Source organism: Rhinoraja longicauda, chromosome 9 (assembly GCF_053455715.1).
Source record: "Rhinoraja longicauda isolate Sanriku21f chromosome 9, sRhiLon1.1, whole genome shotgun sequence".
In the NCBI taxonomy this organism is placed as follows: Eukaryota; Metazoa; Chordata; class Chondrichthyes; order Rajiformes; family Arhynchobatidae; genus Rhinoraja; species Rhinoraja longicauda.
In genome coordinates, this window is record NC_135961.1 from 46,638,469 (window position 1) to 46,658,751 (window position 20,283).

The window sequence follows — 20,283 nt, forward strand, 5'->3', positions numbered from 1 at the left end:
AAAAGTTTTTCCTCATCTCAGTTCTAAATAGCCTACCCCTTATTCTTAAACTGTGGCCCCTTGTTCTGGACTCCCCCAACATTGGGAACATGTTTCCTGCCTCTAATGTGTCCAACCCCTTAATAATCTTATACGTTTCGATAAGATCTCTCATCCTTCTAAATTCCAGTGTATACAAGCCTCGTCGCTCCAATCTTTCAACATATGATAGTTCCACCATTCCGGGAATTAACCTAGTAAACCTACGCTGCACGCCCTCAATAGCAAGAATATCCTTCCTCAAATTTGGAGACCAAAACTGCACACAGTACTCCAGGTGCGGTCTCACTAGGACCCTGTACAACTGCAGAAGGACCTCTGGGGAAGGATAGAGGATTAAAAGGGAAAAGTGGGACTTGGAGATATGAGATGAGTGTATGAGGGAGGGAAAATGAGCAGGGTGATTGGCAGGGTGGGAGATGGGAAAATGGAAGTTTCTCCAATTTCATGTAATAACTCCCCTCTCTTTCCCTAAGCTACCCCCCGAGACCCAGGTGTGTACACATTTGTCCCACCATCTCCCAAGGGTGTGTCCAGTCACCCTGCTCTGCTTTAATATTGTTTAAATTCACTTTGACATGTCCATTACCTTAACAACAGATAGAGTTATAATGTGGGAATTTAAACCCTGGTTACAAAAGAAGCTTACTGAATGACTAAACTGTCTGAAGCTGCTAAATGGTGTAAACTTTCCATGTTCCTTTCTTCATTCCCAATCTACACAGAACTTTGTTATAAAATTTCCAATTTTGAGGTCATTAAGAGAGGCATGAGAGGAGATCGCAGAGGCCTTGATGAAGATGTTTGGAACTTCTCCATGTGTAGACAAAGTCCCAAAGGAATGGAGAATAAGCCAGTGTTGTCCCTTTGCTTAAGAATGGAAGTAGAAATAATCCAAGGAATTATAGGACGCTGCGCCTTGCGTCAATAGGAGGGAAGCTACTGGAGAGGATTCTTCAGGATAGGATTTACTCCCATTTGGAAGAGAATGGGTTAGTTGGGGACAATCAACATGGATTTGTATGCGGTAGGTGTTGTCTTAGTAACTTGATTGAGTTTTTTGAGGAAGTGGTGAAGGTGATCAATGAGGTGGGGTGGTGGATGTTGTCTACATGGAAGGGTGATGGATTTTAGTGAGGCATTTGATAAAGTCCATAACACCATAAGACATAGGAGCAGAACTAGGCCACTTGGCCCATCGAGTCTACGTTAACATTCAATCATAGCTGATCTATTTTTCCCTCTCAACCCCATTCTTCTGCCTTCTCCCTGTAGCCTTTGGCACCCTTACTAATCAAAAACCTACCAATCTCTGCGTTATAAATACCAAATGTGTTGGCCCCACAGCCTTCGTGGTAATGAATTGCGTGGATTCACTACCCCTGGCTAAAGAAATTCCTCCTCATCTCCATTTTATAAAGTTACGTTTTTTTTATTCAGAGGCTGTGCCCTCTGATTCCAGACTCATTACTGAGAAAACCTTTCCATATTCACTCTCTGGGCCTTTCATTATCCGGTCGGTTTCAATGAGATCCTTCTACCCCTCATCCTTCTAAACTTGAGCCTGTACAGGCCTAGACTCCTCTCCAATGCCAGCACACCCTTCCTCAAATAAGGGGCCCAAAACTGCTCACAATACTCTAAATGTGGCCTTGCCAGCGCCTTATAAAGCCTCAGCATTACATCCTAGCTTTTATATTCTAGTCCTCTCAAAATAACCCAACCTATAAATCAACCTCCTGCACCAGCACTCCCATCCCTTTGCACTTCTAATTTCTGAATCTGCTCCCCATTTAGAAAGTAGGCAACGCCTTGATTCTTTCCACCAAATACCAAGCACACTTTCCTAACACTGTATCCCTTTCACCACTTCTTTGCCCACTCTCCCAACCTGTCCACATTCTTCTGCAGACTCCCTGCTTCCTCAACACTACCTGCCCCTCAACCTGTCTTTGTATCATTCGCAAAGTTGGCCACAAAGGCATCAATTCCATCATTCAGATCATTAACACATAACATGAAGAGTAGCAAACTGACTCCTGTGGAACACCACTAGTCACTGGCAGCCAACTAGGAAAGGCCCCCTTTATTCCCACCCTTTGCCTTCTGCCATTCAGCAAACCTATCCACGCTGGTATTTTGCCTCTAATACCATGGGGTCCTATCTCGTTTAGCAGCCTCAGGTGTGGCACCTTATCAAAGGTATCAGGTCCCCCATATTGGTCTGATTGGAAGATTACGAAGCACCATATTCACAGTGACTTGGTCACATTGATTCAGAACTAGTGTACTCATATAGACAGAGGGTGTGGTTGAGGGGCATTATTCTGGCTGGTCGTTTGTGACGAGTGGAGTTTCAAAGGTCTCTGTGCTGGGATCTCTGTTGTTGATATATAAATGACATGAACATTGGTTGGTTAGTAAGTTCGCAGACGACACCAAGATTGCTGGAACTGTGGACAATGAGGAAGGCTGCCTAAGCAGGATATACATCAGCGTCAGAAATGGACAGAGAAATGGCAGATGGAATTTAATCCAAACATGTGTGAGGTGTTGCAATTTTGGAGATCGAATGAAAGTGGAAGGTAAAACCTTTAATGGCATGTATGTGCAGACGGATCTTGTGCAGAAGTCCATAGCTTCCTGAAAGTGGCAACACAAGTAGATAGAGTGGTAAAGAAAGCCTACGGTATATATGCATTCACTGGTCGTGCCAAGTATAAATGCATTACAAGAATGCTGCCTGGATTAAGGGGTGTTGGCTGCAAGGAAAAGTTGGATAAACTTGGATTATTTTCCCTGAAATGTCGCATGTTGAGAGGAGGCCTGATAAAAGTATGTAAAAATAATGGGAGGCATGGATAGGGTAAATAGTCAGAATCTTTTTCACATTTGGAAATATCGTCGGCTAGAGGGCATAGCTTTGAGGCCGGAGGAGCAAAGTTTAAAGGAGATATGGAGGGCATGATTCTTACGCAGAATGCAGTGGGTCTCTGGAATGTGAAGCCAATGGCAGTGTTGGAGGCAGATAAAAATAGTGTTGTTTTCAAAGCTTTTAGATGGGCACATGGATATGCCAGGAATAGAGTGATATGGATGATATGCTGACGGATGTTAACAGCTTATCTTGGCATTATGTCCAGCATAGAGTGTAGGCCATAGGGTCTGTTCCTTTGCTGTACGTTTCTATAATCTTAGTCTATACAAAATACATAACTCAGTGGAACTCCATTTCTCACTCTTTTCCAATGTAGATAACTATTTTAATCCCTGCGCTCTATTACTTTGTAGCCAAGGTGCTATCAAATTTACCTGATGCCCCCCATCACCGGAGTTTCTGACATCTGCAATACAACTTAACCCACATTAGAGTTCCTTGAACAGTAATGAGGTAATGATAAAATAAAGATGGACACAAAATGCTGGAGTAACTCAACAGGACAGGCAGCATCCCTGGAGAGAAGGAATGGGTGAGATTTCAGGTCGAGACCCTTCAGACTCATCAGATAAAATAATCTGTACATACTGATTTTGATTAAGGTATAAACTAACCTTTTTTTATAAGATAACCTGAGATAACTGAATATCTTTGTGTTCTGCAATATGATCTTCCATATCCATCAGTGAGGACAGACACCCTTACTTTGAGATTGTGTCTGAAAGAATGTACCTCTGGCAGAATGGCGCTCCCACAGCACTTTAGAGTGCTGCTATTTGAGTCATTTGGTCAAGTTTCATAAGGGATGGCTGTTTTCAGGAATACCAACTTATAATATTTTATCATGTGTATTGTTACTTAATAGATCATGGCAATCCTGTGATATATGATTAAATGTAAGACTTAATAATCCTATTAATTTCTTACCATTTTAGAGAATCATATTGTATCACAAGAAGGACTACAGCTATTCAGAGAACTATTTCGAAGATCTGTAAGTTTACTTGTTTTGGTATCACAGCATTCATCTTTACCTTAAAATAAATTGTTCAAAAACTATCTCTCCTCTTTGCCTAAAGTATTCTAAAGCTGAAATCTGACGCCATCAAATTCGTCTTTGGTTTATTCTCACAGTTAATTATTACTGAAAATAAGAAATGGAACCATCTGCCCATAACTCCCTACATTATTTGGTTCCACCTATCATTTACCATACACTATATCATCCATTCACTAATTTCTTCATGCTGGTTATTTTATCTCCACAATCTCAATTCTAATGCAGGGTCCCACACAAAATGTTAATCTTTTCATTGCCTCCACAGAAGCCACTTGACAATTGTACGGAGTTGTGGATGCAGCCCAGTCCATCATGCAGAGCATTCCCCACCCACCCCCATTTTCCTCTCCCCTGTCAACTCAATCTGCACTTCAGGAAAACTGGCAACACAATAAAGAACCATTTTGACCGCTGTGATTCCCTCTTCTCCACTCTCCCAATGGGCAGAAGATGCAATAGCTTGTAAATGTAATCCACCAGATTCAGGAACACCCTCTTCCGCACTGTTATCAAACTAAAAGGATGTCGTCCCGATCTTCCAACCTACCTCATCACAGACCTTGTACTTTTTCTCTGTAACAATAATGCTATAATGCTGTTCCTATAATTTGCACTCTGGTATTTTTCTATTTGCATTATCTGTGTGCAAAGGTGTTGTATTTGAATGCACAGTACAAGAAACAAAATGGATGAGCTTGTAGCACAGTTAGAAATTGTTAGGTATGATGTGGGAATTACAGAGAGGTGGCTGCAAGCTGGGAGCTGAATATTCACGGTTATATGTCCTATCGGAAAGACGGACAAGTGGGCAGAGGGGGTGGGGTAGCTCTATTGGTAAGGAATGAAATTCGGTCCTTAGCGAGGGGTGACAGGATCAGAAGATGTGAATGAATGAATGAATGAATGAATGAATGTATGAATAAGTTTATTGGCCAAGGATGTACACATACAAGGAATGTGCCTTGGTGCTCTGCCCACAAGTAACAACACGAACATACAGTAAACAATTAGGAATAAAGCATAAAACATTAAAACATTCTTCTTCTTCTTTCGTATGTCAACTGCAACAATCAAAAGTGGCAAGTGGTGCTTCAGAGTACCGTAGTTGACACTTTGCTGCAAATTTTGCCAGTTCTGTAGAACTACCCAGGGTGGACGACAAGGACGTAAAGCAGCTCCCACCCCAAAACATTAAGAATACAACATTACAGTTTAAACATGTGAGTGAAATAAACCAAAGCAAAAAGAGACTACAAACTTTTGGTTATTGAGTAGAGCAACTACTCGTGGAAAAAAGCTGTTTTTATGTCTGGCTGTAGCGGCTTTGACAGTCCGGAGTCGCCGTCCAGAGGGAAGTGCTTCAAAGAGTTTGTGGTCAGGGTGAGAGGGGACAGAGATGATCTTGCCCGCTCGCTTCCTGGCCCTTGCAGTGTACAGTTCATCAATGGGGGGAAGGTTGCAGCCAACAACCTTCGCAGCTGATTGAACGATTCGTTGCAGCCTCTGGATGTTGTGTCTGGTGGCTGAGCCAAAAGCAGACCATGATGGAGAAGGTGAGGACAGACTATGAAGGCAATATAGAATTGGACCATCATTACCTGTGGCAGATTGTGTTTTCTCAGCTGCCGCAGGAAGTATATCCTCTGTTGGGCCTTTTTGACTGGAGTCGATGGTGGCCCCCCATTTAAGGTCCCTGGAGATGATGGTTCCAAGGGACTTAAATGACTCCAGATGTGACTGCAGTGTTGTTGATGGTGAGTGGGGGGAGGGGAGGGGGAGCTCAACTAAAGTCTACAATCAGTTCCACTGTCTTAAGAGCATTGAGCTCCAGGTTGTTGTGATGGCACCAGGACGCCAGCTGTGTCACTTCCTGTCTGTAAGCAGATTCCTCCCCATCCTGGATCAGTCCAATCAGGGTTGTGTCATCCGCAAACTTGAGAAGCTTGCGGGTGCGGGGGGGTCCTCAGGGTTATGTTTCTGTTTCTCGAACCTGCAGTCGAACTCGTTGTCATTGGTCAGCTAACGATTGTACAAGAGCAGAGGGGGTTTTCCGCTTGTAGGTTGTAATTTCTTGCAAGCCCTTTCAAACTGAAGAAGTGTCATTAGCTGAGAACGTGCTCCTCGGCTTTTCAGAGTACCTTTCCTTGGCAGCTCTGATTCCTCTTCTTAGCTTGTACTTGGCCTGCCTGTAGAGGTCTGCACCCCTGCTCCTGTAGGCCTCATCGTTTGGCTGGCGGAGCTGTCTGAGTTCTGCTAGAGCAAAGAAACGGTACGGGTAAAAAGACCCTAATGGGAGTTATTTACAGGCCCCCAAACAGTAGCCAGGATATGGGGTACAAGTTACATCAGGAGATGCAATTGTCATGTAAAAAAGGCAATACTACAGTGATCATGGAAAATTTCAATATGCAGGTAGACTTGAAAAATCACGCCAGTATTGGACCCCAAGAAAGGGAATTGGTAGAATGCCTCCGAGATAGTTTCTTAAAGCAGCTTGTCGTGGAGCTTATCAGGAAAAAGGCAATTCTGGATTTAATGTTGTGTAATGAACCGGATTTGATAAGGGAACTCAAGGTAAATGAACCACTAGGAGGTCGCGACCACAATATGATAAGATTTAACCTGCAATTTGAGAGGGTGAGAATTAAATCGGATATGTCGGTGTTGCAGCTGAACAAAGGGGAATACAGAGGCATGAGGGAGCAGCTGGCCAAAGTTGACTGGAAAGGAACACTAGCAGGGATGATGGTGGTTCAGCAAAGGCAGGAATTTCTGGGAATAATTCGGAAGATGCAGGACCTTTTCATTCCAAAGAGGAAGAAAGATTCAAAGGGGAGAATCGGGTGACCATGGCTGACAAGGGAAGTCAAGGACAGTACAAAACTAAAAGAGACGACATATAGCATTGCAAAGATTAGTGGGAAGCCAAAGGATTGGAACGCTTTTACAGAACAACAGAAGGAAACTAAAAAGGGAATACAGGGAGAAAATATGAAATACGAAGGTAAGCTAGCTAATAATATAAAAGATGATAGCAAGAGTTTCTTCAGTTATATAAAGAGTAAGAAAGACGTAAGAGCGGACGTTGGACCGCTGGATGCAGGAGGTGATAATGGGAAATAAAGAAGTGGCAGAGGAGCTGAATAACTTTTTTGCATCAGTCTTCACATTGGAAGACACCAGCAATGTGCCTGAAATTCAAGAGAGTCAGGGGGTGGAAGTTAGTTGAGTGGCGATGACTAAGGAGAAGGCGTATAAGAAAATAACTGCCGATGCTGGTACAAATCGATTTATTCACAAAATGCTGGAGTAACTCAGCAGGTCAGGCAGCATCTTGGGAGAGAAGGAATGGGTGACGTTTCGGGTCGAGACCCTTCTTCTTACTAAGGAGAAGGCGTTTGGGAAACTGAAAGGGCTGAAGGTGGATAAGTCACCTGGACCGATGGACTGCACCCTCGGATTCCGAAAGAAGTGGCTTTAGAGATTGTGAAGGCAATGGTTGTAATATATCAAGAAGTCAAGAGTGGTTCCAGACGATTGGAAAATTGCCAATATTACCCCGCTGCACAAAAAGGGAGCAAAGCAGAATAATGGGAACTATAGGCCGGTTAGTCTGACTTCAGTGGTTGGTAAGATTTTAGAGTCCATTATAAGGGATGAGGTTACGGAGTACTTAGAAGTTCATGATAAAATAGTCTGACGTCTGCATGGTTTTGTGAAGGGGAGATCTTGCCTAACGAATCTGCTGGAATTCATTGAAGAAGTAAATAGGGCAGACAAAGGAGAGTCAGTCGATGTTTACCTTGATTTTCAGAAAGCCTTTGATAAGGTGCCACACATGAGGCTGCTAAGGAATATGAGAGCTCATGGTATCAAAGGGCAGATACTAGCATGGATAGCAGGTTGGCTGGATGGCAGAAGGCAGAGTGGCAATAAAGGGGGCTTTTTCTGGTTGACCGCCAGTGACTGGCGGAGTTCCGCAGGGCTCGGTGCTGAGGCCGCGACTCTTTATGTTGTATATTAATGATTTGGATGAGGGGATTCAAGGCTTTGTGGCCAAGTTTGTGGATGATATGAAAATAGGTGGAAGGGCAGGTAGTGTAGAGAAAGCAGGGACTCTGCAGAAGGACTTAGATAGGTTGGGAGAGTGGGCAGAGAAGTGGCAGATGGAATATAGTGTAGCAAAGTGTGGAGTCAGTTGTGTAGGAAAATAACTGCAGATGCTGGTACAAATAGAAGGTATCGAAAAATGCTGGAGTAACTCAGCAGGTCAGGCAGCATCTTGGAGAGAAGGAATGGGTGACGTTTCGGGTCGAGACCCTTCTTCAGACTGATCAGTGAAGAAGGGTCCCGATGCGAAACGTCACCCAATTCATTCTCTCCAAGATGCTGCCTGGCCTACTGAGTTACTCCAGCATTTTGTGATACCTTCAAAGTGTGGAGTCATGCATTTTTGGTAGTAGGAATAAAGGCATAGACTATTTTTTAAATGGGGAGAGAATCCAGAAATCGGAGGTGCAAAGGGACGTGCGAATGCTAGTTATAGGATTCCCAAAGAATTAATCTGCAAGTCGAATCGGTAGTAAAAAAAAGCAAACGCAATGCGAGCATTTATTTCATGAAGGTTAGAATACAAAAACAGGGCTTGTATTGCTGAGGCTCTGAAAGGAGCTGGTCAGGCCGCATTTGGAGTATTGTGAGCAATTTTGGGTACCATATCTGAGGAAGGATGTGCTGTCTCTGGAGAGGGTCCAGAGGAGGTTTACAAGAATTATCCCAGGAATGAATGGGTTAACATATGATGAGTGTTTGACGGCACTGGGCCTGTATTGCTGGACTTTAGAAGAATGAGGGGGGTCCTCATTACAACGCACAGAATAGTGAAAAGCTTGGATAGGAGAGGATGTTTCCACTGGTGGAAGAGTTTAGGACTAGAGGTATTTGCCTCAGAATTAAAGGACGCTCCTTTAGGAAGGAGATGAGGAGGAATTTCTTTAGTCAGAAGGTGGTGAATGTGTGGAATTCTTTGCCACAGAAGGCTGTGGAGGCCAAGTCAATTGCTATTTTTAAGACAGAGATAGATTCTTGATTAGTACGGGTGTTCAGTTATGGGGAGAAGACAGGAGAATGGGATTAGGAAAAAAGTGTAAAAATCAGCCATGATTGAATGGCGGGGTAGACTCGATGGGCCGAATGGTCTAATTCTGCTCCTATCATATATCCTTATGACCTTCCCCTTCACGATCTCCCCTTTTCCTATCTCTCCCTTCCCCATCTCCCCCTTCCCCATCTTCCCCATCTCCATCGAGCAGAGACAATATACAAATGTACCATCCTCTTGTAGTGAGTCCACAACGAGCGTCTTTGTTCAAAGTCTTTATTCGAAGGTATTTGCAAACAGACTGCAGCTTTTGGACACACACTACTTAACTAGGTATTATAATCTAATCTTTCCAGCTGGTCGCCAGACACAACTATATCTCGTGCTCCCGCATCTCGTGACTCGTTAGCCCAACCGAGGGTTCGAGACCCCCCCGCTAATCCGTATGTCCCTACATGACCCCCCCCCAGAACCCTCGAAACCGTGCCTCACGGGTGCCCGGACCTCCCTCCCGGAACGCGTACGGAGGGGGGAACCCGATACCGCCAATGCGACGGGAGGCGGGGAGGCCGCCGGCGATGGAGGGGCCATGGAAGTGGAGGGCGTAGGCGACGGAGAGCGCTTGATCGGGAACGGGGGCCCGGGCCCAACCATAGGCGGCGGAGGGCTGAGGGGTGGCAAACAAAGTGCCGCTGGCGGCACTAGGGGGGCGGCCATAGGCCGGCCCCTGCGCGGCGGCTGGGCCACCGACACAGGGTGGTCCTGGTCCAAATGGGCCGGCTTGAGCCGGGATACGGAAACGAGTTCCTGGTGATTATCCACCTGTAAGGTAAAAGTGACAGCCCCTCTCTTAAGTACCTGAAACGGGCCCTGATAAACTGGCTGAAGAGGGGGGCGGTGGGAATCTTTCCGCAGGAACACAAAATCACAGTCCCGCAAGTCCGACGGGACGTGGACCGCCGCGCTTCCGTGCCAGGAGGTCGGGACTGGAGCCAGAGAACCTACCCGTGCCCGGAGGGAACCCAACACCGACGTGAAGGGCGGCGGCAAGGCGGGGGCGGAAGGGAGGATGTCACCTGGTACCCGCAGGGGCGAACCGTAGACGAGTTCGGCCGAGGATGTGCCTAGCTCCGCCTTCGGGGCCGTACGAATGCCGAGGAGGACGCAAGGCAGCTGGTCAGCCCAATCGTGGCTGGTCAGTCGGGCACAGAGGGACGCCTTAAGCTGCCGATGGAAGCGCTCAACCATCCCGTTGGATTGGGGATGGTAGGCGGTGGTCTGCTGTAAGCGAGACCCATACAACTGTGCCAGCGCGGCCCAGAGGGAGGAGGTGAACTGGGCTCCCCGATCTGTGGTGATGATAGCCGGTACGCCGAAACGGGCCACCCAATGCAACGCCAGGGCCCGTGCACAGGAGGCCGCCGAGGTGTCCGACAATAGGAGCGCCTCCGGCCAACGTGTAAACCAATCCACCACCGTCAGGAAATGAGTATAACCCCGGGAATAAGGCAATGGACCCACCAAATCCACGTGAATGTGGAAAAAACGGACTGGGGGAACCTCGAAACTCTGGTATGGGGGCTGGACATGGCGATGAACTTTGGAGGTTTGGCACGGAATACAAGCCCGTGCCCAGGCTGCCACCTGCTTCCGCAGGCCGTGCCAGACAAACTGGGCGGCCACCATGGCCGAAGTCGCCCTGATGGACGGATGTGCCAGGCCGTGAATGGCCTCAAAAACATTACGCCGCAGGGCGGCAGGCACCACCGGGCGAGGGCGTGAAAGGGAAACATCACACCACAACTTGGTACCTGTGGGGCCACACGCCACCTGCTCCAAACGCAGTCCCGAGGCTGTGGAGCCATACACCTCGGCCGTTTTTTCCAGGCGCTGAGCCTCCGCTAGCTCCTGGAAATCCACCTGTCCGCCTACCACGGCAACGGACGGAATGGCCGGCCGGGACAGGGCATCAGCAACAGTATTAAGCCTACCCGCAATATGACGGACATCGGTGGTAAACTCCGAAATTAGGGCGAGGTGCCGCTGCTGGCGAGCCGACCACGGATCAGAAACCTTAGCAAAAGTGAATGTCAGAGGTTTGTGATCCGTGTAGGCCACAAAAGAACAGCCTTCCAAAAAATAGCGGAAGTGGCGGACTGCTAAATAGAGGGCCAGGAGCTCCCTATCAAACGCACTATACTTGAGCTCGGCTCGCGAGAGCTGCCGGCTGAAAAACGCCAGGGGCTGCCATTGACCTTCGACCTGCTGCTCCAAAACCCCACCCACCGCCACGTCTGAGGCGTCCACCGTCAGCGCCGTGGGGGCGGAGGACCGCGGGTGCACCGGCATGGTGGCGTTGGCGAGGGCCTGTTTGACCGCGACAAAAGCCGTCTCTGCAGATGCGGACCATACCAACTCTGCGGGGTTACCCGCGAGGCATAGAAAAAGGGGGCGCATGACTCGAGCTGCTGCAGGCACGAACCGGTGATAAAAGTTCACCATGCCTACGAATTCCTGCAATCCCTTGATGGTAGTAGGACGTGGAAAAGAGCGGACCGCCTCCACCTTAGCTGGCAAAGGGGTGGCTCCGGCCGATGTAACCCGGTGACCCAAAAAATCTACCACCGACAGGCCAAATTGGCATTTGTCCGGGTGCAGAATCAGGCCGTGGTCCTGCAGCCTCTGGAATATAGTGCGGAGGTGGACTAAGTGCTCCTGGACCGAACGGCTGGCAATCAAAATGTCATCGAGATAAATAAACACGAACGGCAAACCTCGACCCACACGGTCCATGAGACGCTGAAATGCCTGAGCTGTGTTTTTAAGGCCGAAAGGCATGCGCAACCACTCAAACAATCCGAACGGAGTAATGGTAGCCGTCTTTGGGATGTCCGGCGGATGGACCGGGATCTGATGATACCCCCGCACCAGATCGATCTTTGAAAAAATTGTAGCCCCCTCCAGGCTAGCTCAGAAGTCCTGTATGTGTGGAATCGGGTAGCGGTCCGGCCGCGTTGCTGCGTTAAGTCGTCGGAAATCCCCATATGGTCTCCACCCCCCAGATGCTTTGGAAACCATGTGCAAGGGTGAGGCCCACGGACTACTTGAAGGCCGCACAATTCCCAGCCTCTCCAAGCTCAAGAACTCCTCTCGAGCCATGGCCAGCTTTTCTGGTGGGAGGCGCCGTGCCCGGGCAAAAACCGGCGGGCCCTCGGTCGGAATGAAATGCACCACCCCATGCTTCTCGGAAAGTGCATCGAACCGCTGAACGAGGAGCTGCGGGAACTCCGCTAGGACCGCATCGAACTGACCGGGGGCCGTGGTGATGGCCTGGATCGCTGAACTGGGTGTTGCGGCGCTTGGAGGGGCCGTAGGCCCCGTACTTCGGGGCCGTACGTTGGCCGAGGGCTGCAGGCCGCTACCGTGGACGTCTACGACCAACGAAAACGCCCATAGGAAGTCTGCACCCAAAATGGCCTGACCCACATCCGCCACGATGAAATTCCAACGGTAGGTCCTAGACCCAAAGGACAGGGACATAGTCCTCTTACCGTTAGTGCTGATGGCGCTACCGTTCACTGCAATAAGGGGCGGCCCCTTCCCCCCCGCTTGAACTTCACAGCCGTAGGGAGGCACAATACTCACAACCGCTCCCGTATCCACCAGAAACATGATCCCGGTCTCTTGGTCTGTCACGTAGAGGCGGCACTTACGGCCAATCGAAACTGCCTCTACGTTCGATCGGCTCAGGCATTTCCCGGAAACGTACACGGGGCTCTGCAACTTCGGGCGTCACTGCCCCACCGCCGATGGAAGAAACACCAGCCGCTTTTATTCTGCCGTGCTGGTTGTGCCAGCGACCAATAAATATGTTCTGCAGCCCCCTCTTGCCTGGCAGACTGCGAAATAGCGGCCGAGCCGTCGCTCTTCCGGCCGCTCCCCCGACTGCCGCTGGGCCTCGAGACACGATTGACCAAGTCGTCCCGGGTGTGCCGCTCCCTGACGTGCACGTCGGCTTTCTCGGCGAATGTTTCCGGGTCGTCGAACGAGACGTCGGCCAACACCAGCCTGACGTCCTGGGGTAGCTTCTCTCGAAATGCCGCCTCGAACATCATGCACGGCTGATAGTCGCCCACCAAGGTCAGCATTTCCGTCATCAACTCGGACGGCAGCCGCTGCCCCAGCGCTGGTAGATGGAGCAGCCTCAGAGCCCGCTAGTTCTGGCTCCAGCCGAATTTCTTCAGTAGGAGCCTCTTGAGCCCCACGTACTGTTCCGTTTGGGGTGGACTGGTCAGATACTGACTGACCTTCGCCGCCACCTCCGACTGCAGACAGCTCACGAGGTGGTGGAACTTTTCCAGTTCGTTACCCACCTTTTTAATGTGGAACTGTGATTCCGCCTGTACAAACCACAGGTGCGGCTGATGGGCCCAGAACGGCGGTAGGTGCACCTCGCCCGCGCTCGCTCCCACCTGCGACATTCTGCGTGTTCTTCGCGTTCGGGTCACCAATGTAGTGAGTCCACAACGAGCGTCTTTGTTCAAAGTCTTTATTCGAAGGTATTTGCAAACAAACTGCAGCTTTTGGACACACACTACTTAACTAGGTATTATAATCTAATCTCATCTTTCCAGCTGGTCGCCAGACACAACTATATCCCGTGCTCCCGCATCTCGTGACTCGTTAGCCAAACCGAGGGTTCGAGACCCCCCCGCTAATCCGTATGTCCCTACACTCTCACCTTTACTAAGCAGCATAAATGAGGAAGTTAGCTCATTTTATTAAGGTTTGAGGTATTAACAATAATAAATTGGGAAGTGACCCACTGGGGCAGTGAGATAAGAAACAATGAGTCCACTCTGAGACATCTCCAACTGTATATAGGGCCTCAGTAGCAAGCAGATAAGGTCATTCCTATGGTAATAAGATTTAACTGGAGCGATGAGACCTGCTAATGAGTCCAACGTAAAGAATGAGGTCCTTATATGAAGTCAGGAGCAGTCAATTCAATGCTGTTCTGCACCTGATTAATTCAATTCCAATAAAAAGGATGCAAAATAATTAGTTAATTGGTAAGTACAGAGTAATGCTGCTATGACAATTAATAGTCCAGTTATAATGGAACACAAATGGCTAAAAGGTATTGGGTCTGGACAGGGCTACCGATGTGGTAAAGTCCTATTGGGCAATAATAGAAGGAAACAGATTCTCACCAATAATGCCTGTGTTCAAGAACAGAAAGGTGACATGACTCAATGATCACTGAGTGGAGGCATTATTGTCCATGGTGATCAAGTGCATTGAGACGATAGTTATGGCACATATTGTAGATCAGTGCATGTTCCTTTAACATAATGACCTCACCACTACTAACCACTCCCCATTGTCTCTTGTATAATTGTAGCTTCCCCACCTCCAGCTCGCTCTCTAGTTCCAGTGATGACCACGGACAGCTAGGGCATAACTTGTGTAGTGAAATTAATAAACAATATCCAGTAAAAGACTCTGTGTGCAAAGGACGTCTCTTTACATGGTGTCAGAGCGGTAGACTTGCGTCTCCTGTTTATCGGGTTTTTATTTTTAGCATTTGTTCGTCCCAGTTGTGTCCCATCCTTCCACTTTGCCATGGCTCCCTCGTGTCGTCGTCCGGACACGCTTGTTTTTGATGAGGACATAGTGCACCGCTGGACTGTCTTCCAGCGGGACTACGAGCACTATATAGCGATTGCCCATCCTGATGCAACTGCTGCGATAAAAGCTCACCTGCTCCTCAACCTGGCTGGTCCGGAGGCAATGGAACGCTATGCGTCGTTCGAATTCGTCCCGGTATGTCTCATGGCTAAGTTCACTGCCCTGTGCGATATACCCACCAATAACATTATCGAACGTTTCAACTTTTTCTCGCGGCGTCAGACTCCAGGGGAGCACGTTGACGCCTTCATTGCATCTTTAAGACATATGGCTCGGCGGTGCCGCCTTCAAACGATTACACCCGACGAGATGATCAGGGACGTCCTGGTCAACGGTCTCCTAAACTCTAAGCTGCGGGATGAGCTCCTGATGAAGCCTGACCTGTCGCTAACGGACGCCATACATGCCGCACGCATGGCCTCTGCTGTTGGCTCAGTATCTCGGCCGGCGCCCCAGGACATAAATTTCACCGGCCGCCGGCGATTGAATGACCCGCAGACCAGGGTCACCCCCTCCGCGCCCACTATGGTCACCCCTCGCAGATGCCCAAACTGCAACTTCTCGTCACACAGGTATAACGTTTGCCCAGCGCAGGGCAAAACTTGTAATTCCTGCGGGAGGCAGAACCATTTTTCTGCAGCTTGTCGTTCTCGTGGGAGACCTGTCCCTGCTCCTAGAGGGAGTCTAAACAACCTTGCGACCGATGATAGCGCAACCGGTTCCCGGTACCAACATGAGGAACTCCATGGCTCAGATACGACTTCCTCCCATGGAGACTCTATGCTGTTTTCGCTTTTGGGTGCACCTGCATTGATAACGGATCCATCCGTGCATGTTACAGTCAATGGACACTCCTTCCCTGCCAAGGTCGATACTGGGGCTTTTGCAAATGTTATGTCTGTGGGCCTCTTCGAGCAGATAAGCTCGGGGGAGAGGGTTACTCCTGACAACTCCCGCCTCCATGCCTATGGGGGAGGCGTTCTGATTGCCGTGGGAAAGGCAACGGTTATCTGTACTGTTCTGGAGACCTCTCGGCCCCTCACGTTCCTCCTGCTAGCATCTGACAACGTCACCCTGCTGGGCGCCCGTGCATGCCAGGACTTTGGTTTGGTCTCATTCCACCGCGACATCCACCTGGTGCAGGCCCCCATGGACCCCCTGATCGAGTACCCTGACCGATTTGATGACGTCCTGGGGAAGCTGCCCTGTGCCTACAAGATCGTTGTGGACCCGGGGGTCGACCCAGTGGTCAGACCGGCCCACCGTGTGTCTTTTGCCATGAAGGGCCGCGTGGAGTCCACACTACGTGGCATGGTGGACATGGGCATCCTCAAGGAGGTGAGTGCCCCCACCCAGTGGGTCTCCACCATGGTGGTCGCTGCCAAGAAGGACGCGAGCGAGATCAGGATCTGCATCAACCCCAAGGACCTGAACCTGGCTATTAAACGCCCGCACTACCCCATGCGGACGGTGGAGGACGTCGCGGCACAGGTCGGTCCAGCCACAGTTTTCTCGGTCCTGGATGCCAAGAGCTCCTTTTGGCAGATCCCGCTGGATGCACGTTCCTCCTTCCTGACCACCTTCAGCACACCGTTCGGCAGGTTCCGTTTCCTCCGCATGCCTTTTGGGATCAACTCGGCAAGCGAGGTTTTTCAGCGTACGATGGAGCAGCTGTTTGCTGGGTTGCCGTGCGCCATCATTGTGGATGACATCCTGGTGTACGGGAGGGACGTCGCTGAGCATGACCGACACCTCCGCCAAGTCCTGGACAAGGCTCGTGAGATCAATCTCAAGCTTAATCGAAGGAAGTGTCGGTTCCGCGTTGAGGAAGTCACCTACGTCGGCCACGTTTTCACGGCGGGGGGCCTGAAGCCAGACCCCGAGAAGACGGCGGCGATCACCGAAATGCCCGCTCCCACTGACGTGCCCGGCCTGCAGCGCTTCCTGGGCATGGTCAACTACTTGGGTAAGTTCATACCCGACCTCAGCGAACTGAGTGCCCCCCTGAGGGAGCTGACCAAGAAGGACAATGCCTGGGTCTGGCTCCCGCACCACCAATCGGCCTTCGTGGCCCTGAGGTCCAGACTCGCACGGACCCCCACTTTGCAGTTCTTCGACCTGAACAGGCCAATCGTCCTCACCTGCGATGCATCTCGGTTCGGCCTTGGTGCTGCCTGCCTGCAGCTCTACGACGACCGACAGCTGCCCGTCTCCTATGCCTCTCGCACAATGACCCCTGCTGAACAGCGCTACGCCCAGATTGAAAAGGAGCTCCTTGCCGTGGTGTTCGCGTGCTCCAAATTCAGAGACTACGTTCTGGGAAAAACTTTCACCATCGAAACTGACCACCAGCCGCTGGTCTCTATTTTAAACAAGCCCATCCACGCAGCCTCGTCCCGCTTGCAGCGAATGATGCTGCAGCTGCAGCGTTTTACATTCGAAATCGTGTACCGCAAAGGCAAGGAGATGTTCGTGGCAGACACTTTGTCCCGTGCCCCACTACCTTCCATTTCCCGCCATCCGTACGAATCGGCTGACCTGATGGTGTTGAACGTCAACATCGTTCCATCTTGGCAGATGCAGTCCCTGGTCACACACACTGCCGCTGATCCGAACCTTCAACAGCTTGCGGGCGTCATCCGCCGTGGCTGGCCTGAACGACGGTCTTCCCTGCCGGCTGGTGCCGTGCCCTACTTCCTGGTTCGGGATGAACTGGTGCTGCACGCGGGCGTGGTGGTGAAGGGTCACAAGGTTGTGGTGCCGGCTGCGCTGCGAGATCACTACTTCCAGACTGCCCACAACGGACACCCAGGGGTGGAGGCCACGTTATCCCAGGCCCAAGCACAGTTTTACTGGCCTGGCATGGTCAAGGACATCCGGGACAGGGTCTCCACCTGCGCTGCCTGCAACAGCCTATTACCTCATCAGCAGCGCCAGCCTCTCCTGCAGCAGCCGGCTCCCGAGTTGCCGTGGATGGCTGTTGCCGCCGATATTTTCGAGTGGCGTGGCAAACACTACCTGGTCCTGGTGGACTCCTACTCCAGCTGGTTCGAGGTGGACCTGCTGCCGTCCCTCACGTCTGCTGCCGTCATCGGGAAGCTTCGCCGCCACTTCTCTACCTTTGGTTCCCCGGCATCCCTCCAGTCCGACAACGGCAGCCAGTTTACCAGCGCGGAGTTTGCTGCTTTCGCCACCCGGTGGAACTTTCGCCACATCACCAGCAGCCCCGAGTACCCGCAAAGCAATGGACTTGCAGAGCGCGCTGTCCGCAGCGCTAAGGAACTGATGGAACGTTGCCGGCTTGACAGTTCGGACTTGTACCTTGCCCTCCTCAACCTCCGCAACATCTCCCGGGACCCCGCGCTCGGTTCCCCTGCCCAGCGCCTCATGTCCCGCACCACTAGACCCCCTATCCCCGTCTCCCAGCAATCCCTGCAACCCACGGCTCGGAGCCCTGCCGCTGTCAGGGAGCGCTTCACTGAAAAGCAGCTCATTCAGAAGCGCTCCTTTGACAAATCGTCCCGTCCCCTTCCACCTCTGTTCGCTGGCCAGGTTGTCCGGATGGAGTCCACCTCCGGTCACCACCGGCTGGCCGTGGTCGTCGGCAATGCTGACTCTCCACGGTCGTACCTGGTCAACTACGAGGGCACCGTGTACCGTCGTACCCGCCAGCACCTGATGCTGGTAAACGAGCCTGCACCGCCTCCCGCGGTCCCGTATTCACCTCCCGTCCAGTCCCCGGTGCCTGATGTGCCTCCTGCTCCGGTACATCCGCAGTCGCCCCAGCCCCCTTCCCCTCCCTCGCCTGCGCGTGTATCGCTTCCCAGTCCTCCTCCTTCCCCTGGTTCCCCAGCCTCTGTACCCGCACCCGTCCATGCTGTTCCTTCGACCGGAGGGGATGGTGGGTTGCGCACCCGCTCTGGGAGAGTGGTCAGGCCGCCTGTCCGGTACGGTGTGTACGAGTAGTCTGTGTTGTGCTGCATTCTATCTGCTCCCTGCTTGTAGTTTGAGCCTAGCGCATGAGCCGTGGTCACTTTTGTTTCCAAGAGGAAGGATGTAGATCAGTGCATGTTCCTTTAACATAATGACCTCACCACTACTAACCACTCCCCATTGTCTCTTGTATAATTGTAGCTTCCCCACCTCCAGCTCGCTCTCTAGTTCCAGTGATGACCACGGACAGCTAGGGCATAACTTGTGTAGTGAAATTAATAAACAATATCCAGTAAAAGACTCTGTGTGCAAAGGACGTCTCTTTACACATATCAACTATTTTAGCAAGAACCTGGACCTACTACAATTTATCTACCAACACAATAGACTATGTTGCAGGATCTCCACTCGGTACAAAACCACTTGGACAATAAAGACACATGCATCAGACTGTTGTTCATTGACTACAGCTCGGCGTTCAACACCATCATCCCCTCCAGACTTGTTACCAAGCTCAAAGAACTGAGTTCCTGCTCATCCCGCAACACCATTGGTATGAATTGACAAGTACACTTCCACCTTGATAACCATCAGCACAGGAGCACTTCAAAGCTGTGTGCTCAGTCCCCTGCTCTACTCTATACCCATGACTGTTTAACCGGACACAGTTCCAACTCCATCTTTAAATTCGCTAACAACACCACCATTATTTGACGAATTACTGGAAATGATGAGGTGGAATATAGGAGGGAGATTACTCGTCTGATTTAATGGTGCCAGACCAACAACCTTTCTCTCAACATCAGTAGAACCAAGGAAACTGATTGACTTTAGAAGAGGAAGGCCGAGGATCCACATACCTGGTTTCATGGACGGGTCGGTAGAGGAGAGAGTATACTACTTCAAGCTCCTGGGCGTGCATATCTCTAAAGATTTGTCCTGGATCCAGCACATTGACGCAATCATAAAGAAACACCATCAATACCTCAATTTCCTTAGAAGATTGAGGAGATTCATTATGTCAATAATTACTCTCTTGAGCTTTTAAATGTGAATGGTAGAGAGCATATTGCCTGGCTGCATCAGGGCCTGGTTTGGCAACAAAAGGAGATCACAAAGAGTGGTGGACACAGCCTGGTCCATCACAGGTACACTCCTCCTCACCATCAAAGGGATATATAGGAGGCACTGCCTCAATAAGTCAGCCACTATCATCAACGACCACACCACCCTGGCTATGTTTTCAATTCATTCCTACCATCACGAAGGAGGTATAGGAGTCCGAAAACCAGGACCTCCAGGCTCAGGAACAGTTTCTTGCCAACAACCATCAGGCTACTGAACACTACAAACACCAACTAAATTTCGAACTAAAAGCTGTTTTGGTTGCATTTGGGACTGAGGGCTTTTGTTTTGCTTGCACTAAAATTAGGGGGTTTTCTTTGTTGAACTTTTTACATACTTCTTATGTTGGCTATTGAGTATAGTGTCTACAGACCTGTTGTGCTGCTGCAAGTAAGA

The 20,283-nt window shown here is 50.1% G+C and overlaps 1 protein-coding gene across 1 annotated transcript in view; it reads left to right on the forward strand.

Moving 5' to 3' along the window:
• The window catches only part of LOC144597062 (cation channel sperm-associated auxiliary subunit epsilon-like), a 110,296-nt gene that overhangs the window by 62,913 nt on the left and 27,100 nt on the right, over window positions 1-20,283 (forward strand). Inside the window, exon 13 of the mRNA XM_078405976.1 lies at window positions 3,913-3,971. Within this exon, the coding sequence (XP_078262102.1) occupies window positions 3,913-3,971 (59 nt within the window). The remainder of the gene's footprint in view (window positions 1-3,912; window positions 3,972-20,283) is intronic.